This window comes from Meles meles, chromosome 7 (assembly GCF_922984935.1).
Source record: "Meles meles chromosome 7, mMelMel3.1 paternal haplotype, whole genome shotgun sequence".
Taxonomy (NCBI): Eukaryota; Metazoa; Chordata; class Mammalia; order Carnivora; family Mustelidae; genus Meles; species Meles meles.
The window spans coordinates 103,675,992-103,702,418 of NC_060072.1; the positions used below are offsets into that span (position 1 = coordinate 103,675,992).

Consider the following 26,427-nt stretch of genomic DNA (forward strand, 5'->3'; position numbering starts at 1 on the left):
TTAAAAAAATAAATAAAATTACACTGTATGTTAACTTAGTAGAATTTAAATAAAAATTGGGTAAAATATGAAATAACATAAAAATAAAATTTAAAAAATAGGTCTCCTTGATGTACCCAATCAAAACTAAACTCTTCTTCCTGTGATATCCTGTAATACTTTCTTTGTGTCTCTTATCATCTGACCTGTTCTGCCCTTATAAAATATTTTCTTTGAGTATCTTTGTCATTCTCATAGTGGGGTACAAAGATTATTTTAGGTAGTCTAAGAAAAGGACATATAAAAATTTAAAATTTGTGTTTATTTAAAAATGTACATTTGAGGGTGCCTGGGTGGCTCAGTTGGTTAAGCAACTGCCTTCGGCTCAGGTTGTGATCCTGGAGTCCCAGGATCGAGTCCCATATTGGGTTCCCTGCTCTGATCCAACCCCCTCTCGTGCTCTCTCTCTCTCTCTTTCTCAGTCTCTCTCTCTCAAATAAATAAAATCTTTTTTAAAATGTACATTTGAAATATATGTGCACATAAGTATTTAAAATATATATCTAAAACATCAACTCCATGATTTCCCAAATATCCTTTAGGACATGGCCAGAGTAGGTAGACAGAGTAGAAAATTATTTAGTAAATAATGATGTTAGAAAAATATTGAGTAAATAAAAATGCAGACGATATGGCAAAAATTTTGAGGATTGTACTCAAGATTTAGCTTAGAAAACTTAGCTTATTAGAGCAGGGACCCAGTTTTTATTTTTTCCTATGCCCTAAGTACCCAACAAACTCAGAAAAGATGCTTATTGAATTGGATGGATTTCTCTCTGGGACAAAATCCTTGAAAACCATATGGAAGCTCCTAAACCTTTGACAGACCACGTCAGACATTTTGCCCACATTGAGTGCCCCGGCACATGTGCCAGAGACAGATGGTACTCTTCTGCCTTTCCCGTTCCTGTCCATTATGACACGCTGTTCCAGTCATGGCTTGATGAAGTCTGAAATAATGCTAGTGATAGTCCTGTTCTGAAGGAACGAGGACCCCAGCTTGCCAGAATGCTCTCATCAGCATCACTTCAACAGCCCAATCTCAACAAATGTCAGCCCGTGGACTGCTTTAGTTCTTGGACATGATCCACTACGCACACACACTCTTTCTCTTATGCTCAGCATACTTTATGTTTTAGAGGAATATTTCTTGGTCTCCTTAAAATTCACTATTTTGTGGCATCTTTTCATTATTGTTAACACTGAACCATCCGAAGTCACACTGGCAGCTGAATTTAGTCTTGAGACTTGGCAATGAGGAATCATTTTGTATAACCCAGTGTACAATGTTAGCCAAATTATGTCATACGGTTACAAAACTTCTGGCCTATCTTCCAGCTTTTCTGAGTAAATGTGGCTCTTTGAGAAGTTTCACTCCTCCTACCCTGAAATGACCTTATGTGCTCTCAGATAGCAGAGGATCCTAATGGTGATGAAATCTTTCACTTTATTTCCTTTCTTGTAGTCTGCTTTTTGAGGTGGGGAATAGTGGGAACCCCTAAGACCTCTGAGTCACAGAAGGAGATCAGAACATGTCTGAAGTTTGGTTTAACCCCCAAAGCTTCACTCCTATTGGACTAGATAAGCCTCTGGGAGAAGTCTTTGAAACTTCTGTATGTGGCTTTAATGTCTTTGCTTCCTAATTCCTACTGCTAAGGCACAGGTCTTTGCTGATCTTAAAACTCCATGCCAGGACACTTTTATAAATGAAACAGGGGATACTGGGAAGAAAAAGGCATAAACCTGGAGTTTAAGTTACCATATTTGAAACAGTTTGTGAGCTCCTTATCCTCTGTAGGAGACCCTTTCAAATTGGGGACTAGTGTTCAACTTGGAAGTCTGTGGGGTTTCTTAGAGAATTTAATGTTTGGTTTTCTTTTCAGTGAGATGCGGGTGTTTGCATTGTTTACACTGATCCATTGTCTTTCCCTAAGTGGGGAAACTTTAATTGTCCCTGGTCCAAAGGAGAACAGAAGCAAACTCTACTTAGAGATAGGGAAATGTTCAGGCCAAGCAAAGTCAAAGGACAGCATGGCCTGTAAATAAAGACATGTAGTAATTCTGAAAGAGGAGAGTGAAACGTGGTAGCAGGATACTGAACTCAAGAGCTTATGTCGTACATTCTACCATATTCATTTTGCAAGCAGAGATGGAGTTTCAGCAAAGTGGCATGCATTGCATTAACCATACTAATTATTAAATTTTATAGACTTTACAATCATAAATTTGTGGGAGTTTAATAAGAGCATAAGGAGTTTTCTTACACCTAGATTTATGTTAGTACATATTTAAGAAGCATGACTACAAAAAATAATTTAATTTTGAAAGTCCCAGGAATTTTAAAAGTTTGGGAGTCAATTCTCCTGCGTAGAGGAAAGTTTTGCTTTCTAATGCAGCTGTGCCCTCTGGTGGTTGTAGTTGCTAATAGAAGTAAAACATTCCCTTTATAAATGTGTCCTTTTCACATTGGTTTGTAGGTCAGCTGTGCAGCAGACAGAATCATTTCCCTGTAGAAACATTATAAACAATGGCAATTACTACAAGAGAGCCCACGGAACCCCACAGTTCCTCTGTGTCACTTGATCTACAACCTCCTTCTCCCTCCTCCACTGCCTTCCTCGCTGGCCAAACAGATCACTGTATCCACAGCACTGCCAACACCACTACAGCTCTGTCCCCGTCGCCTTCCGGAGTAGAAAGAGGGCGAAGTAAGATAGGGCTTTGGTCAATTCCAGCATCTTTACTTACAGGCGTAACTTCTGCTCTGAAACCCCACACCTCTCCCGGGGCCTTCAGAGCAATGGGCCACCTAGAAGGACACTTAGGTCCTTGTTGCCTTTTTCAGGAATCTTGGGGACACATAACCTTGCTTCCTTTTCTTTTGCCTTTTTGCCTTTGCCTTCTTTTATCCAGAGTCCCTCTTACTTCTTCAGGGTCAGAAGCACCTTCCAAGTAGAAAGCAAGAGGAAAGGAAAAGCAGATTAGAATGAAATGGAAAGAAAAGAAGATCCTTTGACTCAAGGTTTCCCCAAACCCAGAAGCCAGAAATCTTTCATATCTGACCAATTAACCTTCAAATACCTCGTCTCCTTCATGCTTGAAAACCTTCTCTCACCAGGCCCTTCTAAGCACTGGCTGGACAAGGGAGGGTAGAGGGAAGACTCAATCTCAGTCTGCCTCGTGCTTATCATACCCTTAGCGCTCACAGGAGATTCCGAGGGCCCCTCCCTGGTAAGGGACAGTGCTCATGTGGACCCTGCCTTGTCTGCACAGATAGAAATCCTGTTTTATTTTGTTTAAAGATTTTATATACTTATTTGAGAGAGAGAGACACAGTGAGAGAGGGAACACAAGCAGGGGAAGCGGAAGAAGCAGGCTTCCCGTCAAGCAGGGAGCCCAATGAGGGACTCTATCCCAGGACCCTGGGATCATGACCTGAGCCAAAGGCAGACGCTTAATGACTGAGCCACCCAGGTGCCCCAGAAATTCTGTTTTAAAGGTACTAGAAGAACTCTTTGGAATATTATTGAATCCATTTATAGTGACAAAAGAGAACATTTATATGATTTTAACAAAGTGGGAGAAAATAGCAAGAACATATAGACAAGTGAAATGCTTTAGCTAAAGAACCTGACTGTGGCAAGTGACTTAATTTGTAATTACCCTAACACTGCCTTTTAAAATAAATGAAAATGTTTTTGATTTTTTTGTTTATCTATTGTTATTTAATAAACCTCTCCAGGGAGAATGGGAGATTGTGATATGATTTTTTTTTCTCTATCATTCCTGTAGGTAAAGAAAGGAAAAGAAAACAGGAAACACTGGAAAGATAAATGGAGTCTTTCCTGTGAAGGTGAGCTTCATTATTTATCTGTTGAACTTTGGGAAGGCAGCAAGGGTTAGAATAATTCATGATTATAACAACTGAAGATTAGTGAAAATGGGTAGAGTTCCTATTACTACCTAAATATTTGTATTTAAATTTTTCTCTGCATCATGTATCCTATTTGACAATAATGTTTCTGTAAAGTACAACAACAACAACAATAAAATACTTAGGGTATGAAAAAATAAAAATAAACCAATCCAGAACTTAGATGCTTTAAACAACCCTTTATTTAAAAACAAAACAAAACAGAACAAAAGGTTGAGTTCATATTAGCAGAGTAGAAAGTGGTTGCCAGGGGCTTGGGCACAGGGGAAATAGGGAGAGGTTGCTACTTCTCCCAACTTTCAAGGGTACAAACTTTCAGTAGTGAGATGAAGAAGGTTTGAGAGTCTCGTGTGTGACGTGGTGACTGTAGTTGGTAATACCATGTTACATAAGTGAACTTGCTAGGAATGTAAAACTTGAATGTTCTCCCCCAAAAAACCCAAACTAAGTAATGGATGGATGGGGGAATATCCTTTCACCGTGTCTAGGCTGATGAAATCATCACATGGGACATTTGTAAATAGCTTACGGTTTTGTCAGTTGTATTTGGAGAATAAAAAGAAAGGAGAAAACCAAGAGGTTTGTCAAGTTTCTCTTTCGGGCAGTGGGATGAATGATGTACCATTCATGGAGAAGACTGGGGGAAGAACAGATTTTTATTTTGGGGGGAGGCAAGGAAGAGAATATAAAATTCCATTTGAACATGCTTAAGTATGTTATGCCCACTCAATAATATGTAATTGAGCTAGATAGTTTAAGGTTTACCGAAACTATACAATAATGAGCCAGGTTATAACAAAATGTAATACCATCTGAGAAATTAGATGATTAGTGTTTAAAGTATGAGTTCATCAAGCAAGTTAGTGTGTCTATTAGGATAATAGCTACAATTCATTGAGGGGCTTTTATTTGTTTGAATTATATGAAATTGTGGATATTGAAAATGCCATGTGGTTTGTCCCAGTATATAGTAGCCATAGAATTATTTGTTTATATATAAATGAAGGACTATTCACAAAAAGCCTTAAGGTGAGCTTTTTCTTATTGTATGGTTGATAAAGCAGAAGTTGTGAAAGAGGTTGAGTAACTTGCCAAAAGTCTGGTGACAAGGAAGTCGGCAGGAAGGAATCAAAACAAGGTCTTTCTGAGGTAGCATCTGGACTCTATGCCGCAGAGTTATACTGCTGAGATTTCTAGCCAAGAAGTCATGCTGCCTTCCAAATGGAAAAATCTTCAGACCCCAAATCACAGATATGCAGATACAGGAGTGCTGGGTCTGACTGGATGGAGAGTTGCTGACTGTCTCCCTCCTACAGAGACCCAAGTCCGATTAGACCTTATAAGCCGGCTTTGCATTTTAGAATGCAATGGACAACACAATGAACAAAAAGAAATCAGATACTTAACACCATTAAAAGTTGCTTAGAAATTGCCATCAAGGGGCGCCTGGGTGGCTCAGTCGGTTGAGCGTCCAACTCCTGATTTCAGCTCGGGTCATTATCTCAGGGTTGTGATTTCGGCTCCATTCATTATTTCAGGGGTGAGATCTAGCCCTGACTTGGGCTCTGCACTCAGTAGGGAGTCTGCGTGAGATTCTCTCTCCTTCTGCCCCTCCCCCTGCTCATGCTGTGTAAGTCAAAGGCTAAAAAAAAGTTTACATGATTAAAACACTTTCTGTCTATCCTTGGAAGAATATTTCCCACATAGCTCTTGCACTGATAGTATCAGTTAGAGCCCACAGTCCTTCATGGTGGTAAGCCATAGAAATGGTCATTTGTCCATTAAATCACACTCCTGCTAATAGAAAATTGAATTTTTTAATTTAATAACCAAATGAATCTGTTCTTCAATGTTATATTGATCAGGGGCTCTCTGAGTATAGTAGCTAGTCCCCCAGTTGGTCCAAAACAATAAAGCCAGTACATTTATTTATTTGTTTGTTTATTTTAAAGGCCAGTACTTATTAATCTATAAGTTCTTATCCAGCGTTGATATTATTTTAATAATATTAATGATAATGGTAATAATAATAAACATGACATACTGAATCCTTATTACATGCCACATACCATGATAAGTGCATTAACACCATCTTTGTATAAAAGCTCTTAACAACCCTAGGGATAGGTTATACTATCTTTGTTTTGACTGAAATATAGAGATATTAAGGAATTTCCCAGTGTCCAAAACCTAATGCAGAGTTGAGATTTCAACTCAACCATTGAGGGGTACTCAGTCGGTTAGGTGGCTGCCTTTGGCTCCGGTAATGATCTCAGGGTTGTGGGATCCAGTTCTGGTTCGGGCTCCATGTTCAGTGGGGAGTCTCCTTGTCCGTCTCCCTCTGCCCCTCCCCCTGCTTATATGCCTGCTCTCTCTGTCTCTCTTTCAAATAAGTAAAAAAATAAATAAAATCTTAAAAAAAAACCACCTCAACCATTTAAACTTAAACTCATTTAACCTCGGGCACCTGGTGGCTCAGTGGGTTAAGCCTCTGCCTTCAGCTCGGGTCATGGTCTCAGGGTCCTGGGATCGAACCCCACACTGGGCTGTCTGCTCAGCAAAGACCCTTCCTCTCTCTGCCTGCCTTTCTGCCTACTTGTGATCTCTCTCTCTGTCAAATAAATAAATAAATAATCCTTAAAAAAAAAAAAACAAAACTCGGGGCACCTGGGTGGCTCAGTGGGTTAAAGCCTCTGCCTTTGGCTCAGGTCATGATCCCAGGGTCCTGGGATCGAGCCCCACATCAGGCTCTCTGCTCAGTGGGGAGCCTGCTTCCTCCTCTCTCTCTCTGCCTACTTGTGATCTCTGTCTGTCAAATAAATAAATCTTTAAAACAAACAAACAAACAAAAAAAACTCATTTAAACTCAAAACCCATGTTCTTACCCCCTATTATAGATATGTGTTTACACATACAGTGCACACATATATTTATATACAGAGTGGTAGAGCTTACTACCGTGAATTTATTTTTAGTGTGGGTGGTAAATGGCAATACTTCTGTATTATGAAAGTGGTCAAAGAGTCTAGAATCTTCAGCCCAGCCTTAAAACTAGCTATGTGTGCTTCCATTTTTGATGACCCTTTTTATTTGTAGAAAGTTATATATGTGATTTTCATATTCAGAATTTTTCTACAGTTAGATTTCCTAAAAGCATTCTGTAATTGAAGTCAATATTTAGTCAATCAAATGTGCCTGATCACTAAGAGAGACGGATTATTTCATGACTTTCTTGGCTTTGGCAGCAATGCAAAAAACAGTGGGAAAGAACTGTAGCAGGATAATCCTTTCAAGTGTTGATTTGGGGGTTCCCCTCCCACAATGTGCAAACAAATAGACAAATGCCTTAAGAAAATCAAAATGACAAAAATGCAGCCATTAGCTTTCAAGAGTGCTGCTGATGGAGCCCTACATGGAAGGACGCAGATGCGTTTTGACGGAGCTTTCCTCCCACGGATCTGATAACGCATGCTCTCAAAGGAAAGAGAACAGTGGGAGAGAAAAGGCATCCTGCACCTCAGACACATGGGAGGGAAGCCCAAGCCCTCTCTGGAGCTGGCACCACTACTGGCCCAGAGCCAAGGCACTGTTTAGAAGCTGAGGCAGAGCTGAGTTGACCCTCTTGTCATTCTGTGGGTTCCGCCATTCACCAGTGGTCATCCCACTGTCCATCATTAGTCCAGTTTGAAGTCTTGTTGCCTTTGTCCCCCAAATCTTTTCATATGCTTCTGACTGACCATCTTCCTGGGAGTATTCCCTCATCTGACAGCCCAGGACACTCACAGACACCATTCCACGCCCTCCATCACTGCCCTCACACTGGAAACTAGACTTGTAGTCCTTGATGGGTGATGGTGGAGAGGGCTTGGACGCTTTGTGGGCTGATGTTGGGGACAGCTGAAAGGGAAATGTTCAGTCTGAAGAAAGCAGGATTATATGGAATCCACGTGAAATCACCCGCTGGGCCAGGATAGCAGAGGAAGGCACTGCCCCATCACAGAGCATTAAGAAGGGGGAATGTTAGAGCTTGCAGAACATCTCATCCCACCCTTCCACACAGCAGAGTAGACTTCTTGTTTGGGGTCAAGTAGCTGATTAATGGCTCAGCCACATTGCATTACCAGATGTCATGAGTGAGTTTAATCCTCTCTCCAGTGCACGGCCTGGGCACATCTGGTTTGGGAGCTCTTTCTTTGGGGTTTTCTCTGATCCTCCTTCAAGTCATGGTAGGTCAAATAAAGGTTCCACTTTCTAAGTTCTTGAAAGTCCAAATTCAATAGCTTAAAGTGAAGTTTTTGTTGGATTATTTTATTGCCATAAGGTATAGTGAAGACATTTTTTCCCAATGGTTGGGAGAGCCATAACTGCTTAGAGATTTCTCCTCTGTGGAGACTCTACGAGATCGCTTGTACTAGCCCACAGGTGCCTGAACTGAGCACCAGAATGCACTTAATTGTGTTTAAGAAAGTCCAAGCTTCCTTCCCTAAGATAAATGAGGATCTGACCTTCCTTACAGTTATGCCTGTGTTCTTCTGCTCATTCTCCCATGAATACTTATTTCACTAGAATTTTTACAGATGGAGAAGGAGGGTGTCATCCTGCTGCTCGGCATTTCTTGTAATGATCACTTTGTAAATGACAGTTTATCTTTGGACATTTCAGTGACTTTCTACCGCTCACCATTATTACACCAACACAACTGATCAGGTTGTACTTTCTACAGTTGTTCTCCATGGCCTTCTGTTCCCTTTGTAGTTTTTTATTTTTAGAAACTTTTTTAGAGGAACACTTGTTTTTAGCATCACTTTACAAGTATCGGTGTATTTAAAGTTTCTTTTTCGTGGCAGATAAAAAACTTTCAGGACTTCTCTTACAGGTATTGTTGGAACATTAAAAAAAATCTGTTTATGAGACACAGGGATAGCCAGATATTAAACAAATCAAACAAGTTTTCTCACAAATATTAGGTTGACTCCTTGTTAATATTTTATACTCTACTAATATTTCACACATTGTTTCTGTTCAACTAATTTCAGAACTTCATGAAAAAGTTGAATAGTAGGTTGGGTAAGAGGGTACCACAATGGGAGCCTTTTTTCCAAGGCTGGCATGTGAATAAAGTACCTGCAAATCATAAAAAGAAACAAAATAGCTTTAAAAACGAGAATTTCACATTGGTTACGTCAGCACATATACACTCACTGGCGTAGGGCTGTTGGATATGGGGGTCTAAGCTGCAAGATATAGCCAACATTTTCAGCTGTTGGGTGACCTAGAAGATCTCAGACATGTGTGCCTTTCAGCCCATTGAGACACTTGACGACAGCAAAGAAGTGAATTTCATTCACGATGTATCCCTTATCAAGGCATGAGTAGGGAAGCCAGGACTGTCCTCACCACAGTGTGGGCTGAGGCTCCTGCTTCTTGTTTGCTTGGGCAGTACACAGGAAATTGAAATCAGAGGGTCAGGTTGTGAAGGGTAGTGTTCATCCCCACGACCTTAGTAAAAGTTTGGGAAAGGCCAGGCAAAGAAACAACAGGGAGGAAGCCACAAACCATCCGGTGATGGGTTAAAAGACAGGCTCTCAACCCCTGGCTGCCTGCGCATTAGAATCACCAGGGGAGGGTTTTAAAATGTCAGTACTGGGCCCCACCACTGAAGATTCTCCATGAGAACTGGGTATCAGTATTTTTTTATAGTTTCTCTGGTGATTCTAATGCATGCAAGTTAATAAATCAGTTTAAAACAAGGATCACAAACCTAAACGCCCAAGGTAACCCATTGGGAGGAAGGTCAGGTGAGTGTGGAGAGGAGGCAGGGCCACTAAGGGGTGCAGGGGGCAGCTGCTAGTGGGCTCCTGCCAACTCTTGTCACTCAGGAATGTGACACTGTTTTGGTAGTTGTTTGGATTTTATTATATTATTTTTTTAAGGATTTTATTTATTTATTCATGAGAGACACAGAGAGAGAAGCAGAGAGAGAAGCAGGCTCTCCAAGGAACAGGGAGTCCAATGCAGGACTTGATCCCAGGACTCCCGGATCATGACCTGAGCCAAGGGCAGACGCTCCACCCTCTGAGCCACCCAGGTGCCAGTTGTTTGGATTTTTAAATGTGCACAACTAACACTGGAAAATTGGATTGTGTGATACGGGCCACAACATGGACGTAGCTTGAAGACATGATGCTAAGTGAAAGAAGCCAGACACAGTAGGAGTAGGCCAGGTATCGTATGATTCTGTTTACATGAAATGTCCAGAATACACAAATCCACAAGGAGAGAAGGTGGATTCGTGGTTGCCAGGGGCTGGGGGAGGGGACCATGGCGTGTGACTGCTTAATGGGCACTGGGTTTCTTTAGGGGTGATGAAAATGTTCTGCACGTAGACAGTGGTGATGGTTGCACAACCTTGTGAAAGGTATTAAAAGCACACTTTAAAATAGTGAATGTCATGCTCTATACATTTTACCTTAAAAAAAATGAGGAAAAAAATTAGGTTGTATGGACCAACTCTGAGCAGGCCAAACAAATCCCTTTTATAGGAGCCAGAGTGGAACCTAGGGTGTAAAACCACATGGAGGAAAAACAGGGTCCACAGATTGGGCCAGAATGTTTTAAAAAGCCATTCTAGGGCCATAATGTATGCCTCTACAACCTTTTATGTCTGCACCCATACTGGGAACAAAGCTATGCCTGCTGTACCCTCTTCATCTTAAGTCCGAGGCAAGCTGGGTATTTTTCTTGATAGGTGCTGATGCGGAGCTGAGCAGCTGCCCGCCTAGAAATAGGAGGAGGCGGCCCTGAGTTGTAGAACCCCCAGGCTGGTGAAACCCAAGCTCGTTAACCGTAGCTCTTCCTTACTGTTTGCTGACTGAGGAAGAGAGGGGTGAAGGAGACAAACAAAGTAATAACCACGCTTGTTAACTGTTTCTCCTTTATCAGCTGTGGTTTGCTTCCCCACACCCCCAGTGCTTCAGTTAAATTCGCCATCCCTAACTCGTCATCCCTTCCCGTAGGGTTTGTTCCTCTTGATTCCTCACAGCATGTGAAAATCCTCACAGCATGTGAAAAGCCACAAAGACAATGACACAGGAACAGTTCTTCAGAGAAGAGTGTGAGGTTTCCTTAATCTTTTCTAGCCTGGAAATACACTTCAAATGGCAGTGGTTCTTAGAGCGCCCCCTAACCCTGCCTTTCCACAGGTCAAATTGAGATGCTATTAAACACAAAACCAGAATTGCCCATCTTCGCTTCTTCTAAAGATTCTGCCTGAAAATCAGAAATGAGCAGATGCTACTGCAGATTCGAATCAGACTTTTCTTACCTGAATTCTTCTCTGTAGTCGTTCCTAATATACTCAGCTAAAGTCTTGCTGTGCTGCAGGCAGCTCCTGAGGATGTAAAATTGCTGATACAGCAGAACTGCTTGGCTGGGACTTAGCCGCGGAAATGAAGCTGAAAGCCCCTTTACCATTTGTTTCACAATACTGGCCACGAAAGTGATCTAAATGAGAAAAAAGCAGTTACATGTAGGCTGCATGCCACCCATAAGGCACCTGTATCAGCTGGGCCCTCACCTCTAAAGCTAGGCCAAAGTCCTCCCCACCCCTACACCAGTACTCTTGCACTGTTTCTCATGGAAACGGCACCAGACCATAGACCAGTTGGGTTTACCGTTCACCCCCTCTAAGTGGAAGCAGAATGAATACTGACTGTCAAGGAACTTTGGCTCCAATGTAAAAGGAGAACATTGGATAGAAGGGGAGCTTGGAAAGGTTCGTGGCCTCCTCCAGGGTAGAAGATGGTTTCTCTTCTCTTCTACTGTGAAGGACACATGGCCCACCAAGATAAACTTCCTGTGACTTTGAAAGAGGGTTCCCCCAAGGTGGTTGTTCTCAAAATTTAGTATGCATAAAAATCACCTAGGCAGCTCAATAAACATGCGGAATCCTGAGCCCCACCTCAAGATGTTTACCATAAACAATTCTGATGCCTTTGTTCCTCAGGCAACACGGTGAGAAACACTAAGTGAAAAAGCAAAGAAAACCAGGCTTGACACAAGCAAGTGCTGTAGATGTCCCTGTTAGCTGGGGTTTTCATCAAGAGCGTGTCTGCTATCATTTCTGAGGGGGAAATTAAAATGGAAGTAGTAGCAATAATGTGAAGTTATTGAGTTGCCGCTTCTCACACACCCATAAAATGTCATTTACAACAGAACCAAGGGGCATCTGGCTGGCTCCATTGTCAGAGCATTTAACTCTTGATCTTGGGGTCATGAGTTCAAGCCCCCACATTGAGTGTAGAGATTCGTTTAGAAAACAGACAGACACACACATACACACAAACAGAACCAAATAACAAAAACCAAGAATAATGGATTCCACAAGTCTTTTGGGGGGGGGGCACATTTTTAAACAACTACCCATAAATGTAGGCACTATGAAAACAGGAAGGCATTCTAGTGTCCTTTCAAGCTCTATCCAGGTCCCTTTGCATGCCCATTAAATTAGTATCAATAAATATGTTGCCTTTTCTATTGATGTTGCTATTGGCCCTTCTGAAGTAGGACAGGTGGTTTGGAGTGGGTTCTCTGCAGTCCAGATCTGTTTACCTGTATTGACTAAATACTGCATCAGGGAAACACAGATTGAGGTTGGGGAGTCTGGAGCAGTAGAACAAAGCAACGACCATTTGGGGATTAAATCTGTAACTTCTTTTGCATCTTGCTCTTACCAAGCAAGACAATCAGCCAGAGCTGACTGAGATACAGGTAGCTTCAATGATCACAACAGTTTTCTTGCTTGCACATTTCTCTCAAATGGCCAGTTTCTACCCATATTCTTTAGAATGGAGTTAATATTGAAGCTTTCAACAGTGTAGTGGTCCTTTTGCCACCTTTTATCCTAGCATACTTTATGGTCACAGACTGGCTTCATACTCAACTCAATTCCTTTGGTGAACCAACCCTAGAGGTTGATAAAGAAACTTCCCTGTGGCTTGAAGTCTTTAGTACCCCCAGACTTCACACGTCAGTTCAAATGATAGAGTCTGCAACCACTGTACAGAAAAAGGAAGGGTCTTGCATCTTGCACATAAGAGCTTCTGTTGCTATGAATGACTAGAACTTGACGATACTCCTTGAAGTGAGGAGAGACTAGTTAGCATCTGTGTGCTGCTAAAGGAGCCAAGTCTGTGGGCTCAGTCTCTGTATAAGGCAGCTCAAGGGCCTTAACCAGACTTACCCTCTGGCCCTAACCAGACTTTTGTAAACATACGCCACAGGGATCTGGCAAGAAAATCTGCATTCCCGAGGACATATTCAGCATAACTATAGAAAATACCCAAAGGAGGGAACCACTGATGGCCACCATGTTTGTATATGAAAAGAGAACATATTATGTCATGTCAAATCCTCCATTAGCAGTGAAAATTTAGTTGGGTTTACTACTTTTTGAAGAGATCTCCAATTAATGTATGTTGATTGGATATATGAATATATGAATGAATAAAGGAAAATTAAGTTTGGGGAAATGAGAAGAGATTAAGGGATGAAACTTTTTTATAGAATTAATTCAGAAGGTTTTTTACTGAATATCCATTATGTGCCTACCACAACAAACATAGCTCCCACCCTCGTGGCACTTGGAGTCTGTTGGGGGAGAATGACATTGTGTCAGTCTTGACAGACTAGGTTATACTGTGGTAATAAATTTCGGGAAATTTTGTGGTAACAAAAACAGCAACGGTTTACTACTTGCTCACATTGTATGTCCCTTATGGGTTGGCAGGGGGTTGTACTCATTGTAGTCACTGAGGACTCTCAGTGCTGCCACTCAACAGGCCAGAAGGAAAAGAGAATGCAGAGAAGCTTGCACTTGCTCTTAAACCTTCTGGCAAGAAGTGGCACAGGCTACTTAAGTATGCTCACATTCCACTGGCAAAAGCAAGGACAGAGACCTACCTAATTGGAGGTGGGGAGGGCAGTACAATCCTACTGTGTGCGTGGAAGGAGAGAGAGCCAGGATGTATGTGGGCACTAATGTCTACACAGGGAAGAACCAGAGAGTAACGCCAGCAAGTGCCAACTGCAACAGTAACAAGTCCTATGAAGGGAAGGAAGAGGTCTTCCCAAGCTATGACTATGTGTGCCGATAATGGGGAATCTGATCTAGTCAGAGATGAGAAAATAATCCCCCACCCTGTTCCAGGAAGGGACACTGAGGCCTAAAGGATGAGTAGGAGTTGATGTGGAAAAAGGAGGGAAAAGCATTTCAGACAGAGGAGGAACGGTGAAGGTCCTGTAATGGAGTTGGGGGTGCTGGAGGTGGGCAGTAAGAGGCCCACAAAGGGAGAGTGAGGGACTAGATGAGCCTTGTAGGCTCTTTTTTATGAGAGATTAAAGCAAGGCATGACATAATCAGATTTTTTGGAATAGATCTCTTTGACGAGTCTGGTGGGAAGATAGGGACAGACCACATTGATGTGATTGTAATGTCAAAGACAGAGACAGTGGTACTATGGACCAGGATGGCAGTAACCAGGACAGAGAGCCCCAGTGATCCCCAGTGTTAATTCATACTCGCCAACTCATAGTCGGTGTTTAACATAAACATTCAGGGGGTGCCTGGGTGGCTCAGTCGGTTAAGCAGCCTGCTCTCGATTTCAGCTCAGGTCATGGTTTCAGGACCCTGGGATCCAGCCCTGCTCAGTGGAGAGTCTGCTTGAGGAAGCTCTTCCTCTCCTCTGCCCCTCCCTCCTGCTCATTCTCACTCTCTCTCTCAAATAAATAAATTAATCTTTTAAAAAAGACAAATGTTAATATTTTCACTTACTTATGCAGCCAATATTTTAATGCATTCTGTTTCCTACAGAATATATCTTAGGGTTTTTCATGAAGTGAAGATCACATTTAAGAGATCATTTCAGGGGGTTCCTGGGTGACTCGGTTGGTTGAGCATCTGACTCTTGATTTTGGATCAGGTTGTGATCTCAGGGACATGAGATTGAGCCTGGCATCTGGCTCTGTGCTGAGTGGAACCTGCCTAAGATTCTCTCTCCCTCTCTCTGCCCCTCCCTGCTCATGGTCTCTCTCTCTCTCTCTCTTAAAAAAAAGAATTGTTTTTTTAAAAAAGATATCATTTCAGTACCTTAAGCACTCAGGACCCAAATATAAAAATGCTTTGTTTTACTTAAATAATAAAATAATCAGATTTACATTTTGCTTCTGTTTTATAAATATCACTACTTATAGAGAAAATTTGCATTTTATTACTAAGTGCAAGAGCACCTGTTTAATTAGCTGTGAGTGGTGGTCTTGTTTCTGCTTCCCAGTACTTACTGTGGGAGGACGACTCTGGAGGAAGGACATCATCCAGCTAATAGCAAACTTGGTGGATCCCAATCCAAGATTTCCCTGAAAGACTCGAGGAAATAAACAAGTTGTATTCATGAAGTCCAAATTGTACATGAAAGGATATTCATTCTCAAATACATTTTATCTTGATTAATGAAATCTCTATAATCAGTATTTAGCAAAAAATTTAAAAAGTAAAATCAGGGGGCACGTGGGTGGCTCAGTGGATTAAGCCTCTGCCTTCGTCCCAGGTCATGGTCTCAGGGTTCTGGGATCGAGTCCCTCATCGGGCTCTCTGTTCAGTAGGGAGCCTGCTTCCCCCTTTCTTTCTGCCTGCCTCTCTGCCTACTTGTGATCTCTCTCTGTCAAATAAATAAATAAAATCTTTAAAAAAAAAAGTAAAATCAGTATTTAGGGAGATAAACTGGATGAGTACTTGAGAGCAAAAGTAGTATCATTAAAGTTAGCTGACTTTGGAGACCATCTCTAATACAAGTATATTAAAGGTATATTATTATTCATATGATATAGAATCATAGGTATGTAATAGTCATATGATATATATAACAATCATATAGAATAAGATGTATGATAAAAAGTATGTATGGTACCTGCTGAAAGACAAGAAGTATCTCGTATAAAAGTGCCGTAGCTGTGTCTGTATATTCCACAATAAGCTTCTGTAACTGGAATTTTAAATAATAAGACAAGATAATTAACAGATCCAAAAAATGGTAATTTCTCCTGGTTGACATTAGGTACTTATAAAAGAATTTTTGGTTAACTGAAAATAAAATGAGTGTGGTCAGTTTTCCTATTCTGTTTGGTTCAGATATTCTCAAAACAAATGAACAAACAAAAATGGCTCATAAAAAGACTACACATTGAATAATGTCTATGAAAGTGGATCAGGGAAAAAAGATATAGAATGCTACCACACAAAAAAACCCTGCACACTTGATTTGCAAAATCATTCAGATCAATAACCCTACCTCATTTCAAGACTATTGAAATATGCTCCCTAGAATTAAGGTGGGAGATTCTCTGGGTAATTTAGGCTTAAGCCCAGCATGAACTACAACTCCCTCTGTGAAATGGGAAAATGTAGGGCTTAGAGATTTTTTACTTCTTTTTCTTGCAAGAACTCCAGTTAGTGAGGCTGTCTTCTAGCCTCAAGTAACTCTTCTGGCCCATACACCACTTGGTGCATGAGAGCTGTGCCTATGGAGATTGATACAGGCCAACACATCTTCCCTGACAGTATTCTTTGCAAGAAAGAGCTCTAGCTTGAAATCTCCCACTGTGTTAGACCTTGGAACCAAAATGTACATATCTGCTCATGGCTGCACTTATAGCCCAGGCACAAAAGATTACCAAGTCCAAAAGCAGGAAACTCAGACCTATCTATTCTGCCCACTATATGTTTTTATAGGGATATACAATCAATCAAGTCAGCTAATCCAAAACCAAATTCATTGTTTCCCTTTTGAACCTACTCTTCTTGCTCTCATTCTTATCTGATACCCTGCCAGAATCCAAAAGTCATCCAATCTTCACAATTTATTCAACATCAACCTATCCATGCAATTTCCTAAACATTTCTGGAATCTATTCTCTTTACAACTACCATTCCCTTTTCTTTTCTTCATTAATTTACTCAACAAATATGTGTCCAACACTGTACTAAGTGTTGGGGATACAGTGGGGAGCAGCAGAGACATGGACCGTGCCATCATGGAAGATAGTCTAACAACAGTCTAACAATCAAATAAATAAATGCATCGTTGCTAACTGAGAAGGAGTTCTGAAACAAGAGTATAGGAAGTTAGGAGAGCTCTAAAATGAAAGCCTAAGTCTCGTTTTGGGGGTTGAGGATAGCTTCACTCTGGCCTCTGTCATTCCTCATCTGGACGTCTGCACTAGCTTCTTAGTCCTGCCTGAGTCTTGCTTCCATCCTACTCTTTAAACCCTAATATTACGTACTCCACTGGTGAAAATGGTATCATAGATATTCCGCATAGTCTCTAATGTTTATATATGAATAGTTCTATAATATTCATTCAGATGAATATTATATTCATGCTATATTTAATTAATATCTGTGTCTCTAACCAGACTATAAACCAGTGAGGGCAGAGGTTGTGTCTGTTTTGCTTCTTGTTTGGACCCCACTGCCTAGCATACTGTTTAGCTCATCACAGAGTTTCAATAAATATTTATTGAGTGAATGAATACATTTAAGAGTTTTCTAAAACATAACTCTAATTATAGGTCTAAGAACTATCAAATCACAGCCCATCCTTTAAAAAAAATCAAATCATATCCCATCCTTTAAAAAAATTCAGAACTAATAAAAATAAACTAATAAACTAATAAAAATCTGATTTATTCTCTCAGAATATGTGCTTTCTAGGTAATCTGATATTTCTAATGTTTTAGTAAAGCCTTGGAAAAACAAGTAATTCTTGCTAAGTTTATACTTCTTAGATAGGTAAGGAGATGGTAAACTAAGGCAAAAGAGTTCACCTTAAAATCTCTTAAAGACTGTTCTTTTGGGCTCCTGGGTGGCTCAGTTAGTTAAGCATCTGCCTTTGGCTCAGGTCATGATCCCAGAGTCCTGGGATCGAGTCCTACATCGGGATCCCTGCTTCTCCCTCTTTTTTTCCCCCTCCCTCCCTCCTGATTCTGCTCTCTCTCTCTCTCTCATTCTCTCTCAAATAAATAAAATCTTTAAAAAAAAAAAAGACAGTGCTTTTTTACTATTAGATCCCTACTGTGGAATTACATATACATAAATATTTTATATAGAAACAGATTTATCTAATAGATACTGAATACTAATTATTTTCCTTAGTATACATACTTTTTTCTTAGTGTACATACTTTAAAACATATAAAATAGATATATTAATATTGACAGAATAGCCATCTAAGTTTTGAGGTTAATGCAAAATATTTACTCTTTGATTTAATTATATTTCTATATTCTACAATGTCACGTTCCACATTAGAAGACAGGAAGCTAGGGCACCCCTACATATTATATTTAGTCTACCCCCAAATTCTCATCTCACCTTAGCATCAAAGGACATCTCAACTAAAGTTGAATTAGCCACCAGCTGGATATCAAACACTGGACAAGATTTCGGAATCCGAGGTTCACTAATTAAAATTACTAAAAGATTAAACAGTGTTCCCCTGAAAAAATAAATAAAAGGCAATTAATGAATAAAGTTTGAAAAGAAAAACAGTAAAGCCAAGTTTGTAGGCATTGAATATAATTAAAAGTGTAAAGCATTGCAGACCATTCTTGACTGAATTTTGGATCCTTGGACATGCAGACAATGGAATAGTGGTAAAACATTTAAATGAAAATATATAATTTCTTGGTCTTTTGACTCAAAGCAAGTTTTGTGTTTTGTTTTGTTTTTTTTTTTAAAGATTTTTATTTATTTAGTTGACAGAGAGAGAGAGATCACAAGTAGGCAGAGAGGCAAGTAGAGAGACAGGAGGAAGAAGGCTCCCCGCTGAGCAGAGAGCCCCATGCGGGGCTCGATCCCAGGACCCTGAGATCATGACCTGAGCCCAAGGCAGAGGCTTAACCCACTGAGCCACCCAGGTGCCCCTGTGTTTTGTTTTTTTAAAGAGAGTGTGCACAAGTGCAAGAGCCGGGAAGGAGGGGTAGAGGGGGAGAGAGAGAGAATCTTCAGCAGGCTCCACGCCCAGCAAGCAGTCTGACAAGGAGCTCCATCTCATGACCCTGAGATCATGACCTGAGCTGAAATCAAGAGTCCGTCACTTAACAGACTGAACCACCCAAGCACTCCTCAAAGCAAGTATAGTTCTATAAGTTCACATAGCTTAGAAAACTTAGTAAGTCTGGACTTAAGGGAAATTTGGGTGATTTCAATTAAAGTATTTTCCAAAGAGCTCTTTCTGTACCCCCACAAAGGGCCTTTTATGGACTATTAATCCCAGGCAATATTATAGTCAAAATAGATTCTGTGATAGAAGAGGTAGAGGAGATACTTGGTTAAACCAAATTCATTGAATATCTTTACTGTTGGACTTCTCAGAAGCTTTAATATGCTCACATGCACTGTTTATCTCCAGGACAAAGAAACTGCTTTATGAAGCATTTCTTAAAATGCTTATTTAATCATAGGGTTTTATTGACTCTAGAACTCTTTTTTAAAATTTTTCTAAAGGTTTTATTTATTTATTTGACAGGCAGATCACAAGTAGGCAGAGAGACAGGCAGAGAGAGGGGGAAGCAGGCTTCCTGCTGAACAGAAAGCCCGATGTGGGGCTCGATCCCAGGACCCTGAGATCATGACCTGAGCCGAAGGCAGAAGCTCAACCCACTGAGCCACCCAGGCACCCCTGTTTTTTTTTTTTAATTAATTAATTTATTTTCAGCATAACAGTACTCATTGTTTTTGCACCACACCCAGTGCTCCATGCAATACGTGCCCTCTCTATTACCCTCCACCTGGTTCCCCAACCTCCCACCCCCTGCCCCTGCAAAACCCTTAGGTTGTTTTTCAGAGTCCATAGTCTCTCATGGTTCATCTCCCCTTCCAGTTTCCCACAACTCCCTTCTCCGATCCATCTCCCCATGTCCTCCATGTTCTTTGTTATGCTCCATAAATAAGTGAAACCATATGATACTTGACTCTCTCTGCTTGACTTATTTCGCTCAGCATAATTTCTTCCAGCCCTGTCCATGTTGCTACAAAAGTTGGGTATTCATCCTTTCTGATGGAGGCATAATTCTCCATTGTGTATATGTACCACATCTTCCTTATCCATTCGTCCGTTGAAGGGCATCTTGGTTCTTTCCACAGTTTGGCGACCGTGGCCATTGCTGCTATAAACATTGGGGTACAGATGGCTCTTCTTTCCACTACATCTGTATCTTTGGGGTAAATACCCAGCAGTGCAATTGCAGGGTCATAGGGAAGCTCTGTTTTTAATTTCTTGAGGAATCTCCACACTGTTCTCCAGAGTGGCTGCACAAACTTGCATTCCCACCAACAGTGAAAGAGGGTTCCCCTTTCTCCACAACCTCTCCAACACACGTTGTTTCCTGTCTCAGTCACCCCTCTTTTTAAAATTTTTTAATTGAAATAGCTGACATGTTAGTTTCAGGTATACAAGATAGTGACTCAGCAATTATATACATTATCAGATTCTTATCATGATAAGCATAGTTACCATCTCTCACCAAATGAAGTTATTACAATATGATTAACTATATTCCCTATGCCATACTTTTCATCCCTGTGACTGGCTTATTTTAAATTTGTACCTCTTAATCCCCTTTACCTATTTTACACATTCCCACCATTCCCCTCCCATTTGGCAACCACTTGTTTGTTCTCTGTATTTATGAGTCAGTTTCTCTTTTTTGTTGTTATTTGTTGGTTGGTTTACTTTGTTTTTTAGATTCCACATATAAGTGATATCATATGGTATTTGTCTGACTTATTTCACTTAGAATAATACCCTCTAGGTCCATCCATGTTGTCACAAATGGCAAGATTTCATTCTTTTTTTAAAAGTTTTAAATATCTTCTTTTTTTCATTTTTAATACATTTTAAAAATTATTTTTATTAGCATATAATATATTATTTGCCCCAGGGGTACAGGTCTGTGTATCGTCAGGCTTATACATTTCCTAACACTCACCATAGCACATACCCTCCCCAATGTCCATAACCAACCAACCTCTCCCTAACCCCCATCCCCCAGCAACCCTCAGTTTGTCTTGTGAGATTAAGAGTCTCTTATGGTTTGTCTCCCTCCCAATCACATCTTGTTTCATTTTTTCCTTCCCTACCCCCCAAAACCCCTGCCCTGCCTCTCACATTCCTCATATCAGAGAGATCATATGATAATTGTCTTTCTCTGACTTATTTCATTCAGCATAATACCCTCTAGTTCCATCCGCATCATTGCAAATGGCAAGATTTCGTTTCTTTTGATGCCTGCATAGTATTCCATTGTATATGTGTATATATGTATGTATATATATATATACACATATATATATGTGTGTGTATATATTCTTCTTTATCCATTCATCTGTTGATGGACATTTAGGTTCTTTCCATAGTTTGGCTGTTGTGGACATTGCTGCTGTAAACATTCAGGTGCACGTGAACATTTGTGTCTTTGGGGTAAATACCCAGTAGTGCAATTGCTGGGTCGTAGAGTACCTCTATTTTCAACTTTCTGAGGAAACTCTATACTGTTTTCCAGAGTGGCTGCACCAGCTTGCATCCCCACCAACAGTGTAGGAGGGCTTCTCTTTCTCCAGGTCCTTGCCAATATCTGTCGTTTCCTGACTGGTTAATTTTAGCCATTCTGACTGGTGCAAGGTGGTACCTCATTGTGGTTTTGATTTGTATTTCCCTGATGCGGAGTGATGCTGAGCACTTTTTCATGTGTCTGTGGGCCATCTGGATGTCTTCTTTGCAGAAATGTCTGTTCATGTCCTCTGCCCATTTCTTGATTGGATTATTTGTTCTTTGGGTTTTGAGTTTGATAAGCTCTTTACAGATTTTGGATACTAGCCCTTTATTTGATATGTCATTTGCAAATATCTTCTCCCATTCTGTCAGTTGTCTTTGGTTTTTTTGACTGTTTCCTTTGCTGTGCAAAAGGTTTTGATCTTGATGGTCCCAGTAATTCATTTTTGCCCTTGCTTCCCTTGCCTTTGGCAATGTTGATTTCATTCTTTTTTGTAGCAAAGCAATATTCCACTGTATATATACACGACACCTTCTTTATCCATTCATCTATTGGTAGATATTTAGGTTGCTTCTGTACCTTGACTATTGTAAACAATGCTGCAGTAAACATAGGGTTGCATACATCTTTTTGGATTAGTGTTTTCGTTTTCTTTGGATGACTACCCAGAAATAGAATTGGACCATATGGTACTTGTAGTTTTAGTTTTTTGAGGACCCTCTATCCTGTTTTCCAGAGTGGGTGCACCAATTTATATTCCCAACAATAGCACAAAAAAAAATGAGGATGGAGCTTTTCTTTTAAACAAGGCATTTCAGGGCTTACTGTTCCACTGAAGTACTAGATATTAGTTAATAAAACTAATACTGCTTTAAGTCTTTTCCATTCAAAAGCAGTGTACTATCCATTAACCTACACTAATAACTCAAATTGTCACTATGTGTTTGAATAATGTACCCTGTTATTTGAAAAGGAAAAGGGAAAAAAATCACAATCCAAATTGAGGCTCCTGAGGGGATGAGGTTTGGCAGTACCATCTTCATATATGTTATATAATTCATGCATAGTTGAAAAGGAGGCAAAAGCAGATCACTAGGAAAATCAGTTGCCTAACTGAAGACAGTATCAGAGTAGCTTTGATGATGGGAGCAGTAAAAGAATTTATAGATAGGACTATATAAAAATCCTCTATCACCGTAAGCATTTTCATAATGGACTAAACGAGACTGTAAACAATCCCTGTTTAGTAATAGTTGAGGCTTCCCAATCTTTTTACAATCACTTAAATCATCACCATGATGAAGTTCATGATTAACCAAAATTTTAATAAAAACAGAATTCCCCTCCTTTCTCCAACTCAAAAAGCAAGTTAGTTCTTATATCTACAAAAGAAGAATCATGTCAGCACACTTCTCAAAAAAGCAGGGTATGTCCTACAGGATATTTGTTAATGTTTTACTCAGGCTACTTTAAAATGGCCAATCTTACTTTTAGAAGACGCTTCCAAAATCAACAAAATAGGGCACCTGGGTGGCTCAATGGGCTAAGCATCTGCCTTCAGCTCAGGTCATGATCCCAGGGTCCTGGGATCAAGATCAAGAGCCATGTGGGGCTTCCTGCTCAGTGGGGAGTTTGCTTCTCCCTCTCCCTCTGCCCCTCCCCCTGCATATGCTCGCTCACTTGCTCTCTCAAATAAATAAATAATCTCTTTAAAAAAATCAACAAAACATTTCATTTAGAAGCTTTTCCTGATCTTAAGTTTGAAATAATATTCCATTTACTGATTTATTTAATGTCTTTTATTTTCAGCAACAGTTCTTTTCAAAGTATCATATATCCCGGGTTAAAGGAAGGAACTCTCAAATTCTGAGTCAGTTTCTGTGATATATGAATTTAACCATAACAGTATTAAAATATGAATGGATTTATGGCACATTTCTGGAAGAATTCAATGAACTGAATTGAGCCAATAAAATCTTTACTTATAAAAAAATAAAGAGGAAAATGCTGAAATGAGTAAATGCTTTTTATTTGCTCAAATGGAATTTAGTTTGAAATCTATTCTTCCTACCAACACTTTAAAATCCACGGGGTCAACAATAGAAGAAATCTTAATCTAAATAGTAGTTTCATCCCCAAAATACTTATTATAGAATTGACATCACATCCTTAAAAAGTGGTGCCAATAATTTTGATACTTTCGTTGTTTAGATTGTTATTATTTCCAATGTGAGAATTTTGAATGCATTACAATATATTTTATAATATATATACAGACTTTGAAAGGCAAACTCATGGTCTCATAAGTCATTCTGTGTTGTTTGTGGTTGGCAGAATTCTAATATGGCTTCCAAGATTTTTGCCCCTGGTATATGCACCCTAAATAATTCCTTCCTCTTAAATATGGACAGGACCTGTGAATATATTAAGCTATTACTCTTGTGATTATGTTATGTTAGATGAGAAAGGTAAAGGGATTTTGCATACATAATTAGGTTCTAATTTGTTGACTTCCAAGATAATCAAAGGGAGATTATCCTGGGTGAGCCTGATTATCCATTTGAGCCCTTCAAAGAGTGCTTAGAGCTTCTCTGAGCGCAGAGATAGTTTCTTGCCAAGAAGCAAGCAAGTTTATAAGGAAATTGCTTCACGCCACAAAGACCCAAGTGAGCCTGGAAGATAAGCCCAAGGCTCAGATGGGACTGCAGCCCTAGCCTGTTGTCACCTTGACTGCCACCTTGTGAAAACCAGAGCAAGGTGATCCAGCGGCGCTGTGCCCAGATTTCCTGATCCACAAAAACTGTGGATAAACAGTTTATATTATTTTAAGCCACTGTGTTTATAGTAAGTTGTTACAGCATAATAGAAGATTAATGCAGTTGTATTAGACATTAACTGTTAAGGCTACAAGTAACATGACTTGACCCTATGCATATCAAAATTGGCTGAAAAGTTAGTATTACAGCCAGACTCTATTATAGCAATATAATATATGCATTGAAATACATGGAAAAAAAATAAATACATAAAAAGAATTAGTCATCTCAGAAAGAGGCTTACTATAGTAGGACTGATGTGGCCAAACCAACTTAAGACAGAACAATTGAAAAAGCAGAGGATAGTAAGAGTGATGGTTCTTCAACTCAGAGAGAGGTACGGACCAAAAGATGGACAAAAAGGGTAACCTAACTGAGCAATAATTCAGTGTGGCTAGATATAAATATAAGAAGTAATCTTGAATTTCTATCCTGGAGATTATCAGCTGCTATCTATCAGCTGCATAAAGAAGTATACAGAGGGGCACCTGGCTGGCTCAGTTGGTGGAGCATGCAGCTCTTAATCTCAGGGTTATAAGTTCAAGCCCCATACTGGGTATAGATATTACTTTAAAAAAATAAAATCTTTTAAAAAAAAAGTATTCAGAGAAAATAATAGAGTGTGTCTTCCCTGTTTGTTGTAAAGCAGGGGTTAATAAACTATGGCCTATAGGCCAAATAGCCCAGAGCCTGTCTTTATAAATATAGCGTCATTGGAACAGAGCTGTGCCCATTCATTTATATATTGTCTGTCACTCTTTTTTTGCTGCAGTGGCAAAGTTGAATAGCTGCAACAAACACTCTATGGCCTGAAAAGCGAAAAATGTTTATGCTATGGCCCTTTATAGAAATGTTTGGACATTCTGGAGTATAGCATAGTACGCCCATGGTCCCTGGCACAGAGCAAATTGCTTAAGAAATGTTCATGAGGCTTGCCTGGGTGGCTCAGTTGTTAAGCGTCTGCCTTCAGCTCAGGTCATGATTCTGGGGTCCTGGGATCGAGCCCCATTGGGGCATTAGACTTCCTGATTGGCAGGGAGACTGCTTCTCCCTCTCCCTCTGCTCGTGTTCCCTCTCTTGCTGTCTCTTTCTGTCAAATACATAAATTGAATCTTTAAAAAGAAAGATGTTCATGAATATTATCATCAAAATTCATTTGTAAAGTTCTCTAATAAATAGCCAGGACAAACATTAAAATTTTTAATTCTTCTCCCTGGTTCAAATGTTTTAGAACCCACAGCCCTCATTTTCCTTCCACTTTCTAATACAGAAAATTTAAATAAACAGCTGTTGACAGTGGAAAAAAATTAAGATTATGGTCCAAACACTGGCTCAGGATATAATTCGTAGTCTATAAACCATATAAAAAGGTCAAACATATATGAAATATGCGAACACATATTTTCTGTGGCAAAGAATGCTATTGTCCCCCTACTATACATTATTTCATTCTTCCTTTTAATAATAGGTGTCCCTATCACCATCCAAAGTTTAGCTAGCTACAGAGCCATGCAACTGCAGACACATCTGGCTTCTCTTGCAGCTAGATATGGGCATATCCCTAAAGTTCTCATCAGCAGAATGTGAGCAGAAAAGTCTTAGATGCCTCTCTTAAAAAGGAAATTTGCTTGTCTTCTACTTCTCTTCCTGCATCCCATAGGGTTTAATGAAGTTGTGAAGGCAGCCAACTTCAACTGTAAAGACAGAGATAGCATAATAAAATATGTCAGAGCAAAAAAAGAGAAGGAACCTAGGTCTCTGGCTGATCTTCTAGAGGAAAGCTTGACTATGTACTCTGGACTAGTATATGAAAAAGATGTGAATTTCTATCTTCTGTGGCCCACATATTTTAGCAATCTTTATCATAGCAGCTTACTCTATATGTTAATAAACCCTCCTGCTGTCGCTCACTTCAAGGTCACACAATTATATATTAAATGAAGCTACTATTAACTCCTGCCTTTGCAATGTGATCTTTCTGTTATGGGGTTTACAGGTACTCTGTAAAATTCTAGTAGAGAACCCCTGGC

The 26,427-nt window shown here is 40.0% G+C and overlaps 1 protein-coding gene and 1 long non-coding RNA gene across 3 annotated transcripts in view; one reads left to right on the top strand and one right to left on the bottom strand.

The window, feature by feature from the left end:
* The window catches only part of LOC123947186, a 120,055-nt gene that overhangs the window by 20,968 nt on the left and 72,660 nt on the right, over nucleotides 1-26,427 (top strand). For both annotated transcript variants that reach the window (XR_006819716.1, XR_006819717.1), the window contains exon 2: nucleotides 3,832-3,892. This is a non-coding gene — a long non-coding RNA (uncharacterized LOC123947186). The remainder of the gene's footprint in view (nucleotides 1-3,831; nucleotides 3,893-26,427) is intronic.
* Nucleotides 8,971-26,427, bottom strand: part of C7H12orf56 (chromosome 7 C12orf56 homolog) — a 95,827-nt gene continuing 78,370 nt past the window's right edge. Inside the window, exons 9-13 of the mRNA XM_046013227.1 lie at nucleotides 18,400-18,523; nucleotides 15,937-16,011; nucleotides 15,311-15,385; nucleotides 11,298-11,476; nucleotides 8,971-9,097 (exon numbers count right to left, since the gene is read on the bottom strand). Of these exons, the coding sequence (XP_045869183.1) occupies nucleotides 8,971-9,097; nucleotides 11,298-11,476; nucleotides 15,311-15,385; nucleotides 15,937-16,011; nucleotides 18,400-18,523 (580 nt within the window). The remainder of the gene's footprint in view (nucleotides 9,098-11,297; nucleotides 11,477-15,310; nucleotides 15,386-15,936; nucleotides 16,012-18,399; nucleotides 18,524-26,427) is intronic.